The sequence below is a fragment of the Micrasema longulum genome, unplaced genomic scaffold (genome assembly GCF_059751315.1).
Source record: "Micrasema longulum isolate JH-2025_06_02 unplaced genomic scaffold, ASM5975131v1 h1tg001293l, whole genome shotgun sequence".
Taxonomy (NCBI): Eukaryota; Metazoa; Arthropoda; class Insecta; order Trichoptera; family Brachycentridae; genus Micrasema; species Micrasema longulum.
The window spans coordinates 90,315-110,348 of NW_028278480.1; the positions used below are offsets into that span (position 1 = coordinate 90,315).

Sequence of the window (20,034 nt, forward strand, 5' to 3'; positions counted from 1 at the left end):
CACGATTAAACATGATTACGTATAATTGAAAAAATAAACATTTTTTATGCTTTTTTCGTCCCAAAACAGAAAATTTACATACCTACATATAGTGGAAAAAAAACGTTAACTCGAAAATATGCGGATTTGACTTAATGATGCAGCATTGTAAAGTTTTTAACGCTCGACACACTTCATATATCTGTAGTTTAAAAATAAATTTAATATTAAGTCGTATACTCGGTATTTTATTCAGGCTAAAAGCTTTAAATAACTTAATTTTTACATAATATAAAATAAAGAAACGGAAAAATTAAAAACACGTTCTTAAATGAGCACTTAATGTCTTACTATATTAAAATAAGATATAAAAGAGTAAAATTGGAACAAAACTTAAACGCTTGATTTCTCAAAACAGGGATTTGAGAGTTAAGGCTTTTTGCCAGTATTCCCACAATATGTAATTCAGACTAATTTTTACTTTTATACCATGCTTTTTAATTGCTTCGAAATCTGCACCATACACGTGTGTCATATTTTTATATCATAAACGCAATCAAATGATTAGAAAAAAACTTTTTTGTAACTACTTTTTTTTTCTACCGACCAAGCAATACAAGCTTCTTCATGAAAGCATAATTAACTTATGAATTGTATCCTATTTTTATTTTAATAGTATTTACTGAATATTGTAAACATACGAACACAATAGAGCTAATAAATCAAGTATTTTTGTAATGTTTGTTCTTGTAAAGATGGAAAGCGTAGTGTTAAAAACATCTATGATTTCCAAGTTGTCTAATTTTTTAATTTTATTTTCAACATGAAGAACTCTGATTTTACTAATGTCCGTACAATCAAAACTCTTTATTGCTCAACTGTTCGCCCTCTTCTAGAATATGCCTCCGTGGTCTGGTCTCCATTCTATGTCAATCGCATAAATCACATTGAATCAGTCCAACATCGCTTGCTTCGAAAAATAGCGTGGATGCTCAGACTAGAGAGAGATAATTATTCTTATGCTGAAATAGAGTCAATGTTAAATATTTCTAGTCTACAAAAACGTAGAACTAATATTGACTCCATATATATGTTCGGCATACTTAATGGTATAATCGATGTTCCATCATTACTGGGACAAGTAAAATTCAATATTCCGACTCGTAGATTGAGAAACAATGAAGTACTGTTCATCGATCAGCATAGAACAAACTATGGCCTAAATTCTCCAATGACCCGTCTTTGTCGTATTGTTAACTCAAGACAAGATCTGGACTTTTTTGGTTTAAGTTTACAACGATTTAAACGAGCACTAAATAAATAGTCCAGATCTTTTCTCGATTTCCCTTATGTTTGTCAATGCTTCTTTCTTTTTTTTAATGTTTTAAACTATTCTTTTGTTGTAATATTTAAACCTTATAAATTGTATACATGGACAATGTCCGTTAATAAATAAATAAATAAAGTTTAAGGAAGATTGCTTCATTTTACTATAATTACTGGGTTTTACCATTTAATCATATTTAAATTGTAGCGCTATTATTCCTTCGTGTTATGCATGCCTTGAATATATTTTACTTATATGCACAAACGTATTAAATTAATAAATATTAAAATTAAATTATTCTGAAAATATTGTAAATTGAGTATTTTTATGGTCACGCTAACATTGTCAGTATTTTTAAGAACATAGATTTATTTTAACTAGCAATGAATAAATGATATTCCAAAAGCCAAAACGTATTTTCTATATCATCATATAATGGGAAAGTTTCTATAAACTAATATTATCTTTTCCTTCAATAACCTTTCCGTGTGTTTATATATGAATTTCGGGCCTAAAAAAATAGAAGTTCGTTTAAGTGGAAAAGTCAGAAGATAATCCTTCCACGAACTTAACAAATTTAAGAAGATTTTGACAATATTCTTCTTATCAAATCTTCCTTTAAAGCTGACTCTGTTCCAACTTTAAGTCTACCTGTTCATGCGTTCACTTTAATTGTGTATCACGATTATTTATTGGGGAATTATTTCATAATGAAATTAAAGCCAATTATTAGATTGTGGATTGTTTAATATATATATCATCATTTCATGTTCGCTCCCTAGTTGGAGCATATGGTGTCCACGAAGATCCTCCAGGTATCTCTGTCAGCTGTCAGCTCTTGCGCATCCTCCTAAGTCAGGTTCGCGTCCCGTAGTTCTGAAATGAACTGCCGACAAACAGTTAACAGTGGGCATCCAGGCCGTCGAGAACCTGATGCCTTGTAAAGTAGGCAAGCATGGTTGAGGCTCTCAGGAGGCATCCGCAGCACATGGCCTAACAAGTTTACTTATCTTACTTAAACATACCTTAATTCATTTCTTACAAAGTCAAATCACTGCACACCCAAGATTCTTCTGAGATACCTATTCTAGAAACTCATAATTTTGCTGTTTTGGGTCCTAGCGAGGTGCCGCGATTTGCGTCCGTAGAGGAGAATAGAACGTAGTTATGCAGAAAGCAGCCAGCCATAAAAAAGTGAAACTGAGATAATAGCGCTTTTGTGAAAAGGGTAAAAAATCGAATCTACACAACAATTGGAATGTTTTTGACTTAAAGAAATGATAAACAATGAGTACACAACTTTTTTTTAAACGAGAATTTCATTGTGTATTTGACCAGTGTTAATGATTTGAATGTACCTTAAGATTTTTCCAGTGCTGTGGGTGTTTTCTGCAAATTGAAAAATGCCGTTTTTGTGATCGACACTATTTTCAGAAGGAGATTTGTACAGTTTTTTTTGTATGACAGCAGTCTGGTTGTTTTAAGCAAAACATAGAATTGACCTTACTCTGCACCCGATAACATCAAAATATGATTTTTTCAAAATTGTGGACTGGCTGCTTTCTGCATAACTACGTTCAAAAGGTGTTATGTAGGCGTTACATAGTTGGCATTTGGTTTTCACTGAAAAATATTCGAACTCCAGACAGCCTTCATGCTGTTGAATGCGGTGTCTGCTATTCCTAGCCGCAATCCCAATTATTTTTGAAAGCTGCCTGTTATATCATTACAAACATTATTTCCCGTTCCGAACGTAATAGTGCATAGGGCGCTGCATTGGTACACCAATCGCAGCGTACCTTGATCATTTTTGTTACATGAAGGAAAGATGATCAGTCTTACGCCTAAGGTACCAGTCCAGGGACTATGAAAATTTTCAATGTAAAAACGCCCTTTTGAATAATATTCATCTTTATATACATAATTTTTCCGTACGTGTGATGTCACTGAACTTTTTCTAAACGGCTTAACCGATTTACGTGCGATTTTCAGAGAAATATACATCTTTGTCCTGTGCGTGTTCGTAGATAATAAAATCTTAAATCTACTATGTAAAAAAGAAATAAGAAACATTACTGTTTTATTCATCGGCATCCCAGGGTTGCATTCGAGAATAATGCATTTATGCAAACTCAACCGATACGGAATCACCCAAAAAGAATTATACATTTGAAATATTGATTCAAAATATGAGAAGACTCTTTTTTTTTCTATAAAAAACTTATGCTACGATTGCTTAAAATATTAACTCAACAAAATTTATTAGCTAATCGATGAGGTATTAGAGAATATAGATGAAAATTTGTTCATTCAAAATATTTTGGAATGGCCTTTTTCATACTGAAAATATTGTTATTGTATATTTACTACTAAGGCTTAGTTACAAATACTTTTTTTAAGTATTGCTCTTTCACTTCTATTTTAAAGTTATTAATTTTTTCCTATAAAATGAAACGTAATTTTTATCTCTCAATCAAAAACGAGTTTACGAGAAAGTGTGTCATTTTTTTCTTTACTGCTTTAACAGTTTATGACCGTACTTAAAGTAGTTTATTCCAGTGAAAAAATACTATAACTAATTAAAAGATTCGGCTGCGATTTTGCTGAATTAAAAATTATTTATTTAAATAGGTAAAATATTATTTATTCAAAATATTTTTAAAAGGCGATCTAAAATTATACAGTTTTTTTTATGGGATACAACATATACTTAGATTTTTTTCTATTATATAACTACCTGTTTTTTTACTAAATGAATCAATGTTTTATAAAAATGCACTTAATAATTAAGATAAATAGAATCTTAGCAAACCCTTTATTTAATCAAAAATGGTTTTGAGAAATTATGTTTTTTTATTCTGAGTCTTAATTTTGAAATTCGCGTATGTTATTACAATAATTATAAAATATATAATATTCCACAATAATTGCTCCAATAAAGGGTACTCTCCCTAAAGGGTAAGATTTCCATCAATCGCCAAGATACGAGAAGAGTATTTAAAAACAAATTTACGTCTGATTAAGACATTCCTATAAAGCTACAACTATTTATTTTACAAGTTTAATTGCACAAAAATATTATACTTTTCTATTTATTATAGGAGCAAAAATTCATAAACATTTCGTATACCCACGAACAGGCTATGCTTTTGTGGGAATTTTTAGTAAACTATTTTTACTGTTAATATGTATTTTATTGCTATGTAATAATTATCCTTCATTAATTCTCTGTTTTGCCTCTTATGTATATTGTAAAAAAACGAAAAAAACTGAATAAATTCAAAAAATATCCATGCTATTGTTAAAAGTGATTCTTCCAACTTTCTCGGCGCAAATACCGTTATCATTTTTATACAAATTTATTGCATTGAATTTGGGTCGTGGTTTTACAATGTTCGAGCAGTGCATTGAATATTTTGGATTGTAAAAAGATGAAATTTCTTTGTCTTAAACGCAATATAAATGCAATGTTTACATAAACGAAGGTTTTCAAATAAATAGTTCTGGATTCATGTTTTAATGGCGTTATATAACAGTGTGATTAGAGCTTCAGTAATCCATACTTATAAAGTTGAAATGAACACTGTTTTACTGTGATAAAATTAATCTGGGAAAGCGAAACTCCGTTCGATGCTTTATAACTAATACGTTTTCAGGGACAAGCAATTTGTTTGTGCGTGTCCCAAAATAAATTCCTATTGAACCCTAGATGCGGCTAAAATACGGGGTTTTAGGAAAACTCAAACAGTGAGAAACACCAAAATGGCACTCGTATTCTTAGATAGTAAACAAATAAACGACTCTTGTGGTTATTGATAAGTGTTTGATAGAAATTGATTAATACAACTCATTTTATAAAAGCTTATAAAAGCCCGGGAAAAAGATAGTTATTTTTGAAAATTGCGTGCAGTATGCAGCAGCGTTGAATGAGAAAATTCCGTGATTTTTCAATAAAAAAATATTAACGAACTATCAAACTAAGCGAAAATTTTATTTTTGTATATCGTGTTATCATCGCCATGTTTTTTTTAGGTTTTGTAATTTTGCAATTTATCAGCCAATGACGTCACGAGTTGTCGTCGGTGAGTTATGCTGCCATTGAAAGCAGAACTCCGTAGCTGTAATATACACTAAACGTTGAAAAAAGTGGCTACCCAGAAACCAGAATTCTATTTTATTACAACACAAACATAACAACACTATAATTTATTGTATTTATTGTATGTATGCAACTCAGCAGGACTTTTATTTAAGAATTTTTTGTAAATATTTTTGAAAAAAATAAATTTTTGAAATTCGTTTTTGTTCACATGAACATGTGACTTGTCAAAGTATTTTTTTTCTTTTTATTCATACAAATACAACTACATGATATTACAAAAAAATAATAATATCTTATCCCAAACTCTATGAGGCCAAGGGCCCTGTGTTGAGTTAACTTTTATTAAAACATTTTTTTTTTCATACATTTTTTAGAAACGTCGCCGTGCAATTAAATGGTTTTTTTTTTTCTATATTATTTATTTATCTTATTTTCCGTTGTACTAATCTTTCTTATTTCAGCAATATCGTATTTAATTAAATAGCCTAGCGAGAGAAATAAAGCAACTAAAAAATACATTATTTAAAGATAATGTTTTTTATTATATAAATTCAAATGATATATTAATGGTAATTCAGCAAAAGCATTGCCTCTTTTTTGGTGAGATACAACATTACCAAAGGTTTCAGCTCATTAACTTTACAGAAGTCAACAGATGGAAGAGTTGATATAATGAAAATATTTAAACATCGGCAAAATGGTAAATGTTACTCAGTGTGGAAAATATTATATTAAACCGGCGAATGTTACAAGTTTTGTTGGCTCATAAATATACTTTCTTTTACTTCGCAGTTTCAATCTTGGGCATTGGTTTGCAGCAAAGTCCTGCATCTCGTTCTTCATTGGTCTCTTTTCTCTGCAGCCCTCTTCAATTCGGTATATGAGGTGTAGTTTAAATCCTCGCACACTTGCTCTAAATACTCCCGTCGGGGACGCCCTCTGTGGTTTGTCCCCTCAGCCATTCCCTATATGATGTCATGCAGGACACCCTCATGGCGTATAATGTGGCCTATCAATTGAGCTCGCTTATCTGAAATTGTTTTGATTAGGTGCCTCCCTTCTACGATTCTACTGAGAACCTCGTCATTAGTGATGTGGTATCTAATAATATTTTTCTGTAGCGCCACATCTCAAAGGCCTCTAGTATTTTTTTTATATTTTTCGGTAGGGTACCGTGTCTTTCTAACCGTACATCAATATGCTTCATACATATGCATTACAAGTGCCCAGACTCAACACGGATTTTCTAGCGAGTCGGAGCAAGTTCACAGACATGGGTCGTTCCTGATTGTGTCGCTATAAACTGTGTCTCTGTCCTTAACAAATGTATGTATAATGTTATAAATAAATAAATAAAATAAATATGTCTTGAAATAAACTAAATAAATCTAAAAAATAAATAATTTAAAACAAATTTTTGTATCTTTAATTCCACAAATTAATATTTTTTTAAAACTATTTAAATTTTTAATAAAAAAATATTAAAACATCTAAATTGCGGAATTTTAAGTTTATTTTCATTGACTCAAAAATCATTGATTTTTGGTTAAACGCAAGCTTTGTTTGGTGTATGCGGCAGTAGACTTCCTTTTTATATTTGTATAATAACGATTTTTAATTTCTTACATTCGATTAGCTGGGCATTTATAATTAAGTAGTTTAAGTATTTTTTGTTATTTTTACATATATTAGTAAAGAACTACTTATACTTTTAAAGATAAAAAAAATCTCCACCTTAGAACAGGCTGAGCCATGTTTGATGGAGACTATCCTAACTAGAGAACGTTCCTTTCATTTTCTATTCACTAGTTTTATATAGAGTCCCTGTTATTAAATATGTATACTTGGATACTAATATTATGATTATGCAATAATTTTATTAAATAAAATAACTAATCAATAAATGACGACGGATCATAAGCACTGAAAAATTCCAAAACTTTTACATTATTTTTAAAAAAATGTTTATTATCTCTGTTTCAATAAATTTGAACATACGATAATCACCAATTAAAATCATCCAGTCTCTGCTGATGGTATAACAATAATTTCAATCCAAAGTTCAATCTGAATTATTGGTCACTAACAATGAAACTCAATCTGATCATATTTTGATTGTATTGGGATGCTCATGGATATAGATACCTCAGGATCATAACATAATACAACGGGACACTTTCTGGGGATCCTACGTAGACTAATGACAGATTTACATTGATCACGAATAAGAAATTGATCAGTACATATTCTTATTTATTTTTATTGTAATCTTTTTTTAAATTTATTTATTTATTTTTACGTGAATTATTTCACAATACATATTTTAGTTTTTTTTTTAATGTTACAAATTTCTCAAAGATTCGAATGCAAGTACCAAAATCCTTAATCACTAAATAAACACCCGGCCTCATATATACATACATCATCTCCTACACATCCTAACGCACGAGCATTAGGAGATGTATGAATGTAACAGACAAAGTGGTATGGCGTTCTTTCCTCTCTGCCTACCCTTAAGGGAAAACGGTGTGATGGTTTGTTCTAATTGTTGGACATGCTAAACCTAATACGTTCAATTTATTATTACTTTCTTAGGTACTTATACCTAGAATTATGTAACTGTATAAATAAATACCTTGAGTTGATTTAATCTTCATATTCGTATGAAAATGCTTCAAGAAAACAAAACATTTTTCGGAATCTTTCGGTTTTTGTGTTTGAAAATAAAATAAATGATTTTAGCTGTCTCGATCAGTGTTTGATTTTAATATTGAAATCTTAATACTGTTGAAATTTCATCATCATCTTTCCCTTTCCGCACATTATGGTGCATAGGACACTGCATCGTTAAACTAATCTCAGCGCATCTTCATCATTTTTTTAACATGAAGGTAAGATGATCAGTCTTACGCTTCAGATGCAAGTCCAGGGACTATGAAATATCCTAGTGTAAAAATGCCTTTTTAAATAAATATTTCATATCAACCATGACGGAAATCGAACCCGAGACCTCTTAATCGTAAGCAAATGCGTTTTGACCACTTCACCACGAGGCCGAACGTTGAAATTTATTGTGGAAAAACCGTTTTGAGAAGAGAATATAAAAATCTAGGCTTTATGCCCTATAATGATCTGCCACTGTTTGGTTTAAACGCCCGCTTTACACTTGTCTAAAATTCACCATTCTGCCTCTATTTAAATATCCACACTTTCCTTACTCCTCCATCTGTTGACTTTTGTAAAGAAAAACATCTGAAACCTTAATTGGTGTGGATCAGATTCGTCTGGATGAATTATTTCCTTGTCTACAACTATTTGCACATTCTTATTCTTAGGAATGGAAATCAGGGCTTTATAAGTTTTCCTGCATTATGGTGATCAGTCTTACGCTTCATGTGCCATTCCAAGGACGGTGAAATATCTAAGTAAAAAACCACCATTGAAAATAAATATGTCTTTATCAAAATGATAACATGTTCTTCATGTTAACGTAGCATTCACGCACAAGATTTTATTCGGACTTAACTCATTGGTGCGAAGCAGACTTGAGTGTGGATTTCTGATCTGGGCACCCCACGAATTGAAGTACTCTCTTATGCTGGAGATGGTTCAGAAGAAATTTCTGAGGTATCTTTACTTAAGAGAGTGCGGATATTATCCGCGGTTGTACCGGTCTGACTTCATACTGGGAATGCTTGGCTTCAATAGTTTGGAGAAAAGAAGAAATGCATACTTGCTTGTGTATTTTTTCCGATTGATTCGTGGTATTACGATCAACATAGGTGTAACGGACAATATTTTTCTTTATGTTCCTAATGACTACTTTAGATATGGTTTATCTTCCTGCTTGCAGAACCAACCTGCCGATGGTAATGCCAGTAGGAAGAGCAATGTCTTTACTCAACCGTATCTCTTCGGATATTGACATCTTTCATATTAGTAAAAAAAAGTTCAGAGAGGATAGCATTCTTTTTCTATAATTGCTGGGTATTTTTATTTTACCATTTTTGTTTATTTAAATTTAAGTATTAATTTTTACGGTTTATGTATGCATTGAAATATTTTGTAATGTACATAAACGTTTATAGAAGAAATAAATTGGATTGAATAAAATTCAATTCATGTTTTTCACGAACCAATATTCCCTGATTTGTTTCCGAACGAGTTTGGTTTTCTGATCCGTATAATACAGTTTTAACTTTCATGACATTTTCCGTGACCGCGAACAATCCGTATGACGTCATGATCCTTTTATATCATCACGATTCAATCCCGTAATCATTCTGTCATTTGATCAAATAGTTTGTAACAAGGATTGGTATTTGAGGCGACAAATAATAATGGACCATTTTCGAACGCGTCTGTTATTCGGTACAGTAATTAACAAAGGCTAAGAAATTAAAATATATTATTATCTACAATATTTTGGAAAAATATAAAACCTGTTAACTATTCTCAGCACACCTTGAAGAAAGTGGCACATACATACACATACATAAACCACCAGAATTAGGAAATTACTATCTAATATTTCGTATTAATAATAAGTCTTATGTCGCAAGAGTTTCGTAATAACGAGTGCTTGTAGAGTAGTCTTCTACTCAGCTTTTTCTAATGCATTAGGTTTATTATCTTTAAAAAATACCGATTTTATTGGGTTTGCAAAGCGTTAACCAACACTAAATATATGTCCCATTAAGGGTTATGACGAAATAAATTTACAAAAGCCAGTGTCATATGCACCATTAGATGCGGAAAGGAAATAATGACGATAATACGTTTTACAAAAAATAAGTTTTTAAATGACAGTTCCAGACATTTTTCGCTCTTCTTAAAAGCCGTAATTTGTCCCTAAAAATTAGACTTGTTTCAGTTTTATCAGATTTTGATATCAATTGATTTTTATCAACTGCAAGTTACTTACTAAATTTTGTTTATTATAGTTTAAGACAATAATTTAACTTTTCGCTTCGTAACGGCAAACTACCTGAGAAACAACAATATTTTTAGTTTGTCCAAATTTTTGTAGACAAGGAAAAAAGATATGAAGAATATTTTAGAGAAGGTAATATAGAAGTCTAGGCATCTACATAGCTTATGATCTTCTTACCTTCTCTAAAATGTTTTTTATATGTGTTGTAATATGTGAATATTAACAGCTCCCTGGAGAGTTGAATCCAGTGTCTGTCTACAAAAATTTTAACAAACGTTGGTAAATACACCTGGTCCACGAAGAAGTATAGAAATTGAAAAAATAAGATTTTCAAGCGTTGCCTGTATTTAGGTGAAATAATTTAATTAGTTGAATCTCACAAGCATAATAAAGGCTTAAGATCTTTGACTCTATAAACGCTGCAACATTAGCCTGGACGAATCTATTAACCACCGTACATCGAAAGAATTCAACACATTTCATTTCGTCATTTTGTGTTTCCTGGCGGCAATATCACATCATATTATAACAGAGATGAAGAACATTTTAGAGAAGGGAATTTAAAAGTCTAGGCATCCACAGGGCTTATGACATGTTATTGATGGGTTAAAGTGGCCACTTTACACTCTGTAACATTCACCATTTCGTCAATTTTTTTTTTTCATTTCATTTCATTTTTTGCACCACAACAGGCCAGGAGGCCCTATTACAGTAGTGAATTACATGACAGAACAACCAGGCTTGAGAAAAATCACATTTTTTATTTTTTGTGTTCTCACCGGGAATCGAACCCGGAACCTTCCGTGCGTGAGTCAAACGTCTTGACCGCTATACCACGGAGGCCGCCGTTTTAATGTATTGATGTGTGTTGTGTGTAATATGTTGATAATTACAGCTCCCTAGGGGGTTTAATTCCGTCCTTGTCTACAGAAATTTTGACGAACTAAAAACATTGTTAATAAATTCACCTGGTCTAAGAATAAGTTTATAAATTGGAAAATATTTTCAAGCGTTGCCTAGTATGTGGGTGAAATAATTCAATCATATGAATCTCACCCGCAACAATAGAGGTTTCAGCTCTTCAACTTCACAAAGATGTTCAAATATGGTTAGAATGGTGAATGTTACACAGTGTGTGAAGGAGCCACTTAAACCAGCCAATAACAGGTCATAAGACCTGTAGATGTTTTCATGTCTGTCGTAATACTTAAGAAACAATTAAATTGCAAAGTCGTAGAAAAAACCCTTCATTTATTTATGTTTACTTTTATTTAAACAAAGCAACTTATAATATACAAGTAAAAATAAACAGTTATATCAATTGTTTTTTTACGAACAATCGTAAGATCAAAATAAAAAGGAACGTTAGGATTTTTCGCTCTTTAAATTAAATTATCATTTTAAGCATTTTCCTGATAATCCCCTCCTTTTATAAAAAGGTTAATTTTTAAGCCGCTCTACAAAAAAACGAAGCAGCATTTAATCCAACGACGGTTCATAAGTTTTCGTATTAAGCTCCAAAGGTGCTTACTTTGATTGTATCGTGCCTCGAGCTTACATCCAGATTTATAAATAAAACGGAAAGGAAGCAGTATCACGTTCCTTCTCTTAACAGATAGGATAATTTAGTATGCTTTCCACGTACAGGCTTGCGTAAGAAAAACAAAACAAAGAATTTACGGATCAAAACTATTCAGGAAATACTTAGACGGAAATGAAAAATAATAATGAAACGGAGATTTATCCGGAACTCGAACGCGGATTAGAACTTAATCCTGAAGCTTTCTAACACGCATATAATAAATCTTTTTTTTTTATTGAAGACAGCCGAATTTATTATATACCATACTAAGGCAACAAAACGCTTTTTGTCTTATGTCGTTATCAACACTAATATTTTCAAAATAAAAAACTTAAACTTTGTTAAACTTTCGAAATTTTCCTTTTTTTATAAAGCATGCACTATCCTGGATTCAAACTAAAGATATGATCTCTTTTTTTCTATGATTTATTTTGTTGCCCTTTAATTAATTATCATCTTTAATAATAAGGAATATTTTTGCGTTTTTTTTTAAATATTTTTTATTTCCTTTTTTAATTACTTTAAATAAAAAATACCATATTATCTTTTACAGAATATTTTTTTTCTCTCTTATGTTATACAAAAATATTATAACTGTCCATTATTTATTATAGGAGCAAAAATTCATTAACATTTTATTGTATACCCACGAACAGGCCATGCCTTTGTGGGATTTTTTTGTTAACTATTTTTCTATTAATATGTATTTCGTTGATATGTTATTATGCTTTATTTTTTTAATACTCTGTTTGATTGTTATGTTTATTTTAAAAAAACAAAAAAAAAAATTTTTTTTTTTTTTTAATGTCGTCTTATCTTCTGCCGCTCAAAATGTTACCCACGAAACAAAGAAAAAAAAATAATAGAACAATCACTTTTTAATTTTGTGTATGGTTTTATTGCTCTGTAACCTTTATTTATTACGTTTTAATTGTGTGTTTTTTCTAAAATTTCAAAAGAATTAAATGGTTTGATATTTCTACATTGTTAATCTTTGTTCCCCATTGATGTTTTTGCAATTATGTTTGAAGTGTTTGTTTTATGTCATATGCATTTGAAAAAACTTATGAAATTATTGACTCCCTCTTTGAATGCACCTAATTTTGGTGTACCTAATTAATCATTATATACGCTAATTTATACTCTAGGGATGAACTTTGCAAAGATATGTTGAATCAAACTGATTTGAATTAAGTGATTTTAGACGATGTATGGGGAGGGCCATGTATGCATGAACTGACGGACTAAGCGAGCATAGTAGAACCATATTGTCTTCCAGCGCTGATGGCAACTTCGAGGTTACTCTCGCCACCAAGGCTACCATCTACCACCAAGGCTTGGTGGAGTGGAAGCCTCCAGCCATCTACAAGTCCTCCTGCGAGATAGACGTGGAGTATTTCCCATTTGACGAACAGACTTGCGTGCTAAAGTTCGGTAGTTGGACTTACGATGGCTTCAAGGTAAGGCCACTTTAGGGGCCGTTGGGGAATGCTTTCTATTGACACTCCCTTAGCCACAGCTGTCATTCTTCATGCTGTAAATACTGTTTCCAACTGTAAATATTGTGTATCTATTTTACATATTTATAGTATTTCTGTTTGAGTTTTGATCGAAGATAAGCGGCTAGTAATTATACCATAATGAAATCAATTCGGAATTAGCACAAACGCGATTCAAGTACGTGGCATCTGCACCAAAAAAAATGCAAAATGTTTAATTAAAAGAAGTTTAGCCTAATAAAGCAAAAAATGATCTATTTTATAATATCAGCATTTTTTTCAACAAATCAAAATCTTTTGAATTGTTATTTTTATTATTTGTATTTTATATATTCTATTTGATTTGATTTGGACTGGTCGTCTCTATAGTTTTTAGGATTTTCCTTAGTTTATCAAATAAGTTTCAATATAGCATTTGAAATTATTTTGGTAACAAACAAAATTATAAAACAATCCGCTTATCTTCTATCCATTCAAATCGTTTGTGAGGATTTGAAATTGATTGCACGGTAGATTGAAGAAATTTCGCCTTTTTATAATTTCCAGAAGCTTCTATCTGGGTTACATTGGTATGAATCTAAAGTGAAATTTACAAATATCACTCAGATACGAGCTACGTTTGTAATTTTTTGCCAATGTTGATTGATTTTGAGCTTGCTTTAATTTGAAACCTAGCTTATGTGAGTGGTTTTAATTAATCTTTTTTTTTCAGGTGGATACTGCATTGTACTTTTAAATGTTTTTCTTATTTTTGTGACACTTGTATTTGTAAATAAGCAGCTCTTTAATTTTTGTTACGTTTGACACACATTATATTTTACATTAAATACTTTGATTTACTTATTGCATAAATACAACGTATTTAAAAAACTAAATACCATTTCACAGTCACACTACTTCACACAAACCTATTAAAACGCAAGACAACAAGTCAACATGTTACTTAAACAGGTTTTTAAGAATTAGTCATGACAATCAATGCCATTTTAATTATAACAAAATATTTTCATCTGACGCAGCGTTTTCAAATACTGTAACCTTTACTTATTTAATATTTTTCTAGTACACATTAAAAAAAAGAGTTATTCGAAATAAATATAAAGCTAGGACTATTTAAAAAAAACATTTTTAAACGTTATAATTTTTGTAAGTAATAGATTCATATCTTCAGTGGTTTTAATTGATGGTTTAATGTATCAAATGTGATATAAATATCTTACCTGTACACGAAAGAATACTTTTAAAAAAGGTCAAACAAAAACAGAAAGATGTTAATTTAAATTTTCTTTTTTTGCCGGTTAATATTATTAAGAAAGTTTAAAAAAAATAACTGTTGAAAGTATTTCATTTAAAAATCACTTGTTAGATGCCTTAATTCAGCGGTTTCCGACCCGGGAGGCGCGCCTCCATTGTGAGGCGCAAACTATGCCAGGGGAGGCGCCAATTTAAAAAAAAAGAAATTGATAGAATATAATTTATTTAAAATGAACACTTTGTAATATTTACCTAACACAACTAGTTTCAGGTATTCTAAATTACCCATCATCGGGTGTGAATATAAACTAAACTAAAGTATATACACAGATTAGTACTTAGAGACTTATTTTTGGAATCTCTAAGTTCAGTCATATCACTCCACTACCTCAGGAATTGCACTGGCTACGTTTTCCACAGGGGGTGGAATACAAACTATGTTGGCTTATTTCATTATTTCATTTTTTTTTTTGCACCCCAACAGGCCAGGAGGCCCAATTACAGTGGTGAATTACATTACAGAACAACTAGGCTTGAGAAAAATCACATTTTTAATTTTTGTGTTCTCATCGGGAATCGAACCCGGAACCTTCCGTGCGTGAGTCAAGAGTCTTGACCACTACACCACGGAGGTCGCCTTATATATAAGTCACTGCACAACTCTGCTCCAGAATATCGTTGGGAGCTCTGCATTCCAGATGAACTAGCTGACAGACGTCCGAAACTGTGAGAGCGAAGTGATGTTTCGGAAGAAACTTAAAACCTTCTTGTTCTCTTAATCATTTGAATAAATTCTTAGCATGTGGTGAAAAAGTAATATGAAAAAGTAAATTAATTAAATGAAATTAAAAAGTTAAAATTAAATTTATATCTTTATATAATCACTTTGTAGAGCGCCCTTGAGGTATTATATTACCTTTCGCTATATAAGTTATCCATAATTAATTATTATTAGATGCTAATAGGGTCGGGTGGAAGGGGCAAGACAATGTGAGGTGGAGGGGGTGGGGTTTTTCTAATTATAGGGAATATTGATAGCAGGTGTGAAGAATTTTCGTTCAAAATATTATTAATTAAAGTTTTCTCGGAATCCAATTTTTTGGTTTTCAATATTTTCAAAATAATTAGGTAATTCATAAAAATACCTTTATTTGTGATAAAATGTAAAAGTTTCATTGTATGGGAATGAAAAGAATGATTTGTATCCATAATATGGTATGCAAATTCAGAAAAACTAGTGTTAACAAGTCGACGATGGTGTTAGTTAATTCTAATTTTTTAATTTCTCGCAGTTTGGCCAATATATTTATCGTTACAATCCCCACACGTCATTTCATACACAGCGCTTTTTTCTAAAAGTTCTATTTTCAATTTGGAGTAATCAAGTGTTTTCCTTAAGTTGTTGTTTGTGATGGGTAATTCAGAATACCTGAAACTACTTGCGTTATAATATATTAAACTTTTATGTGGTTAAAATTACAAAGTGTTTCATTTAAAATAAATTCAAAATTTTTTTCCACAAAGCAAATTCTAAAACAATTAATAATTGAACTATAAAATTTTGGATGAATCTTAGCGGAGAGTATAAATCTTTGTATTGCAAAGAAATGCAGGTACTTCTACCTTTTGTAACGTCTTATTTATGCGAAACGGTCTATTCGGCACTGGTTGCAATGAAAACCAAATATCGAGCCAGGTTAGTTACCGAAAAGCAGAAACGAGTAGAACTCTCCACATTGCTCCCAAGAGCTGATGAACTCTGTGTCAATAAACAACAGTAACCCTCACATTCCATTTTTAGATAATTTACCATCCTCCAAAATAAATATACATTAACCTATATGCTAGATACATATATACAAGCCAATATATAAATCGGCCTCGTGGTGTAATGGTCAGCGCGTTAGCCTGCCATGCAAGAGGTCTGGGGTTTGATTCCCGACATGGTTGATGAGAAATATTTATTTAAATGGGTGTTTTTTACACTAAAATATTTCATAGTCCCTGGACTGGTACCTAAAGCGTAAGACCGATCATCTTACCTTCATGTAACAAAAATGATCAAGATACGCTGCGATTGGTGTATCAATGCAGTGCCCTATGCACCATCAGGTTCGGAAAGAGAACGATGATGATGATATGCTAGAGCTAAACCTTGTTAGCATTATTTTGAGTTTGTCCAAATTTTTGTGGACATGGACTGGATTCAACTCCCTGGGGAGCTGTTTATATTAACATATTACAACAGAGATAGAGAACATTTAAAAGAAGGTAATAAAGAAGTCTAGGCATCTACAAGGCTTATGACAGTGTGTAAAGTGGCCACTTAAACCAGCCATTGACAGGTCATTAGCCCTGTAGATGCCTAGACTTCTATATTACCTTCTCTTGAATGTTCTTCATCTCAGTTGCAAAACCTTGTTCTTATTCTGTTGGTTGTAATTTTCAGTTTTTTTTGTTGTGTCGTGTCTACGAGTATATTACTATTCATTAAATTTAAAAAAAGGAGGCGGGGAAAAAAATTTTTTTTTTGGGAGGCGTAGTAGCATAAGGGTTGAAAGCCGCTGCCTTAATTGAATAAAACTCCATAAAAAAAGGTATTTTTAAAAAAATACAATTGTCGACATCATTATCAAACAACAATTTACACCAGGTGGTGCATATGGCTCTGCATCGGTAAAGTGCATGCAGTGTATTTCGATCATATTTTATATTATAATATGTATCTGTTATTTTCGTCCGTATCTACCATATATATTTCAGGAACGCAAAAGTTTCCGATAGTCGAGTAAAGTTAAGTTGTCGGTGCAAGAAACTTCTTAAATTAATGAAAACTATTTCGTCTGGGAATGTTAAGCAAGTACCAAATCGAGTTTTCGGTAGAGAATTATTTTGAACTCGCTATTTGATACAAGTCCATTAAATGAAAACTACCAAGAAATAATAAATGAACATACATTGGATTGTAATTCAATATTGCAATTAGTCGAGTTAATTTCAGATCTGTGGTTTGAGATTTGCTTCCGACTCTACAACAACTAGATTCCCATTTACAAAAGAAAATATGCGTAAATAATATAATATTTTAAATTTTCATTTTTTTTTAAAGTATACAATACTAACCAGATTCATAATATGAGACCATATCATTGTCATTAACATGCGCATGGAAGAAATAGTTTTATGTTTATTTAAAATAAAACATAAGAAGCGAAGAAGGATTATAAAAAAGAACAGTGCTAGGACGCAACCTTTGCTAACTCCGGTGGTGACCTCAAACCAATCTCTGACAAGATCGTTAATTCTGATTTGGCGTGCACTACTTGAGTGAAGGGCTTTAATAAGTTCGATTACTTTTATAGGTATCACATATGCTTCTAGTATTTTCCAGAGTGTAGGTCTATGCGGACTATCACACACTTGTTCGTAATCTACGAAGCACATTTCCAAGGAACTATTTAGTTTCTTGTTCTCCTGTAGAATACAGCGAATATTTATTTTATTTATTTATTTATTTATTTAATTTTACAATACGCCCAAGGGGCATTTACAAAAAATATACAGTTAAGTACAAACATAGTGCGTAAAAATTTAAAAGATAAACAATGCTTTTTTGTATACATTTAGAAACAATAATATTGTGGATATGATCCGCACATGACCTACCAGGTAAGAAACCCGCCTGGTTCTCTCTTAATACTTGCATAATGACTCCTTGAACTCCTTGCAGTATTCTGTATGCAGGTTCAGGCCAGGATAGTTATCACAGTTTAATTAGTTAGTTTTTTTCTGAATTTTATTCGGGGTCCTGATTCTTAATAATGACGCTGCACACTTTAAGTTGGAAATTTACATTTGGATGACTTTCTCGGCTAAAAGTGGTGATTTATTTTTTTTTTTCATTAATATTCAAACCAAAAGTTTCACCGGTGAAGTCTGATTTATTTAGGTTACATTTATAATACAAATACACTTGGATTTCTGAGAAACTTAATTACACGTAAACATATCCTTGACTTAACTTGTAAAACGCTTAAGTCGCAAGCTTATTTTTTTCACTGGAGAGTTTTTATTTCAGTTACAAGGTTTTTTCTATATATTTTTTTTAATGATCCAACACTTTGCGAATATTCTAGTTTTACAAGCATATAGATTATTTGAAGTCTTAACAGAAAAGGCAAAAATATATGTTTTTAGTTTGTGGACTTACAAGTTAGGGTGAAGATATGTAATTATATTATTTTATCCTCGAGAATATTACAATCTGGGCTTATCTTCAAACTGTGCGTTCGTTTGCAAGCAATTTGTTGTTTAGCAAAGTGTAAAAGGCGTTGCTAATCTCTGTTGCTATTTACATGAACATAAAATATTATTAAGTTTCGCATAATTACAGCGCAACTATAAAAAAATCATGTGAATAAGCGTATATATAGGATAAGTTATTTTTTAATAAACCTTATTTTTAAACTTTTTTGTAGGAAGTGCTTCAATTAAAGCATAAATAAGTCGATCAAAAGTCACTATATTAAGTATTGATTAATTCTAGCATCTAATTTCCATGGCATTGATTGAGTAAAAAATATAATCCTTGGTAGAAATATTGAACTATAAAATATTTCTTAGTTTCTCATTATTTATTTTCCCCTCATATAATATACATGGTCAGGATACTATTACACTGAATCAATTATTATCCAAATCTTACCTCAACAAAAACACATAAAACAAACAAATTATTAAAACATGTAAATTATCGCTGGCCTAATTTTTATATCACGTATTGGTTTCACGGTTTCCATTTTTTTCAGATTCTTGTGAATACAATGCTATTTTAGCCACCTGAAATTTATTTCGAACATCATTTTTATCATTAATTACAATGATAATTGGGTAGATAAGAAGAAATTGCCTTAAGGCAATATGCCCGCCTTTATATGTTTATATAATGTATATGTTTATAAAGTGTTCAATAAATAATTTCAGAACTAAATTTGAGACTTGTACTTTTAAAATGTCGGTTTTTATACCCAACATTTATTAATTTTAAAAATATTTTTTATTACGGTCTAAAAGTTGAACGACATCAAATCTTAACAAATTATTTGATAAAACCAACCTTCTGAAATAGACCAAAACGGTTTTTTTACAGTTTCGTCGAAATTATATTTTAGATATTAATAATAAACAACAATGGTGAAACACTACGATTTTGTTTTAGAATTTTTAATTAATAAGGGTTCATAAAATATTTTCGAGTAAAAAAAATATTTTTTACTTCTTGTTAGTGGCATAAAAAATATTTTTAAATGAGCTATTTTGAATTCTCGTGTAAACGGTTCATTGCATTGGCCACGCCTT

The 20,034-nt window shown here is 31.1% G+C and overlaps 1 protein-coding gene across 1 annotated transcript in view; it reads left to right on the forward strand.

The window, feature by feature from the left end:
* Nucleotides 1-20,034, forward strand: part of nAChRalpha4 (nicotinic acetylcholine receptor alpha4) — a gene marked incomplete at its 3' end in the record, with an annotated part of 298,565 nt that overhangs the window by 81,336 nt on the left and 197,195 nt on the right. The window contains exon 2 of the mRNA XM_088234837.1: nt 13,203-13,383. Coding sequence (XP_088090963.1) covers nt 13,203-13,383 — 181 coding nt within the window. The remainder of the gene's footprint in view (nt 1-13,202; nt 13,384-20,034) is intronic.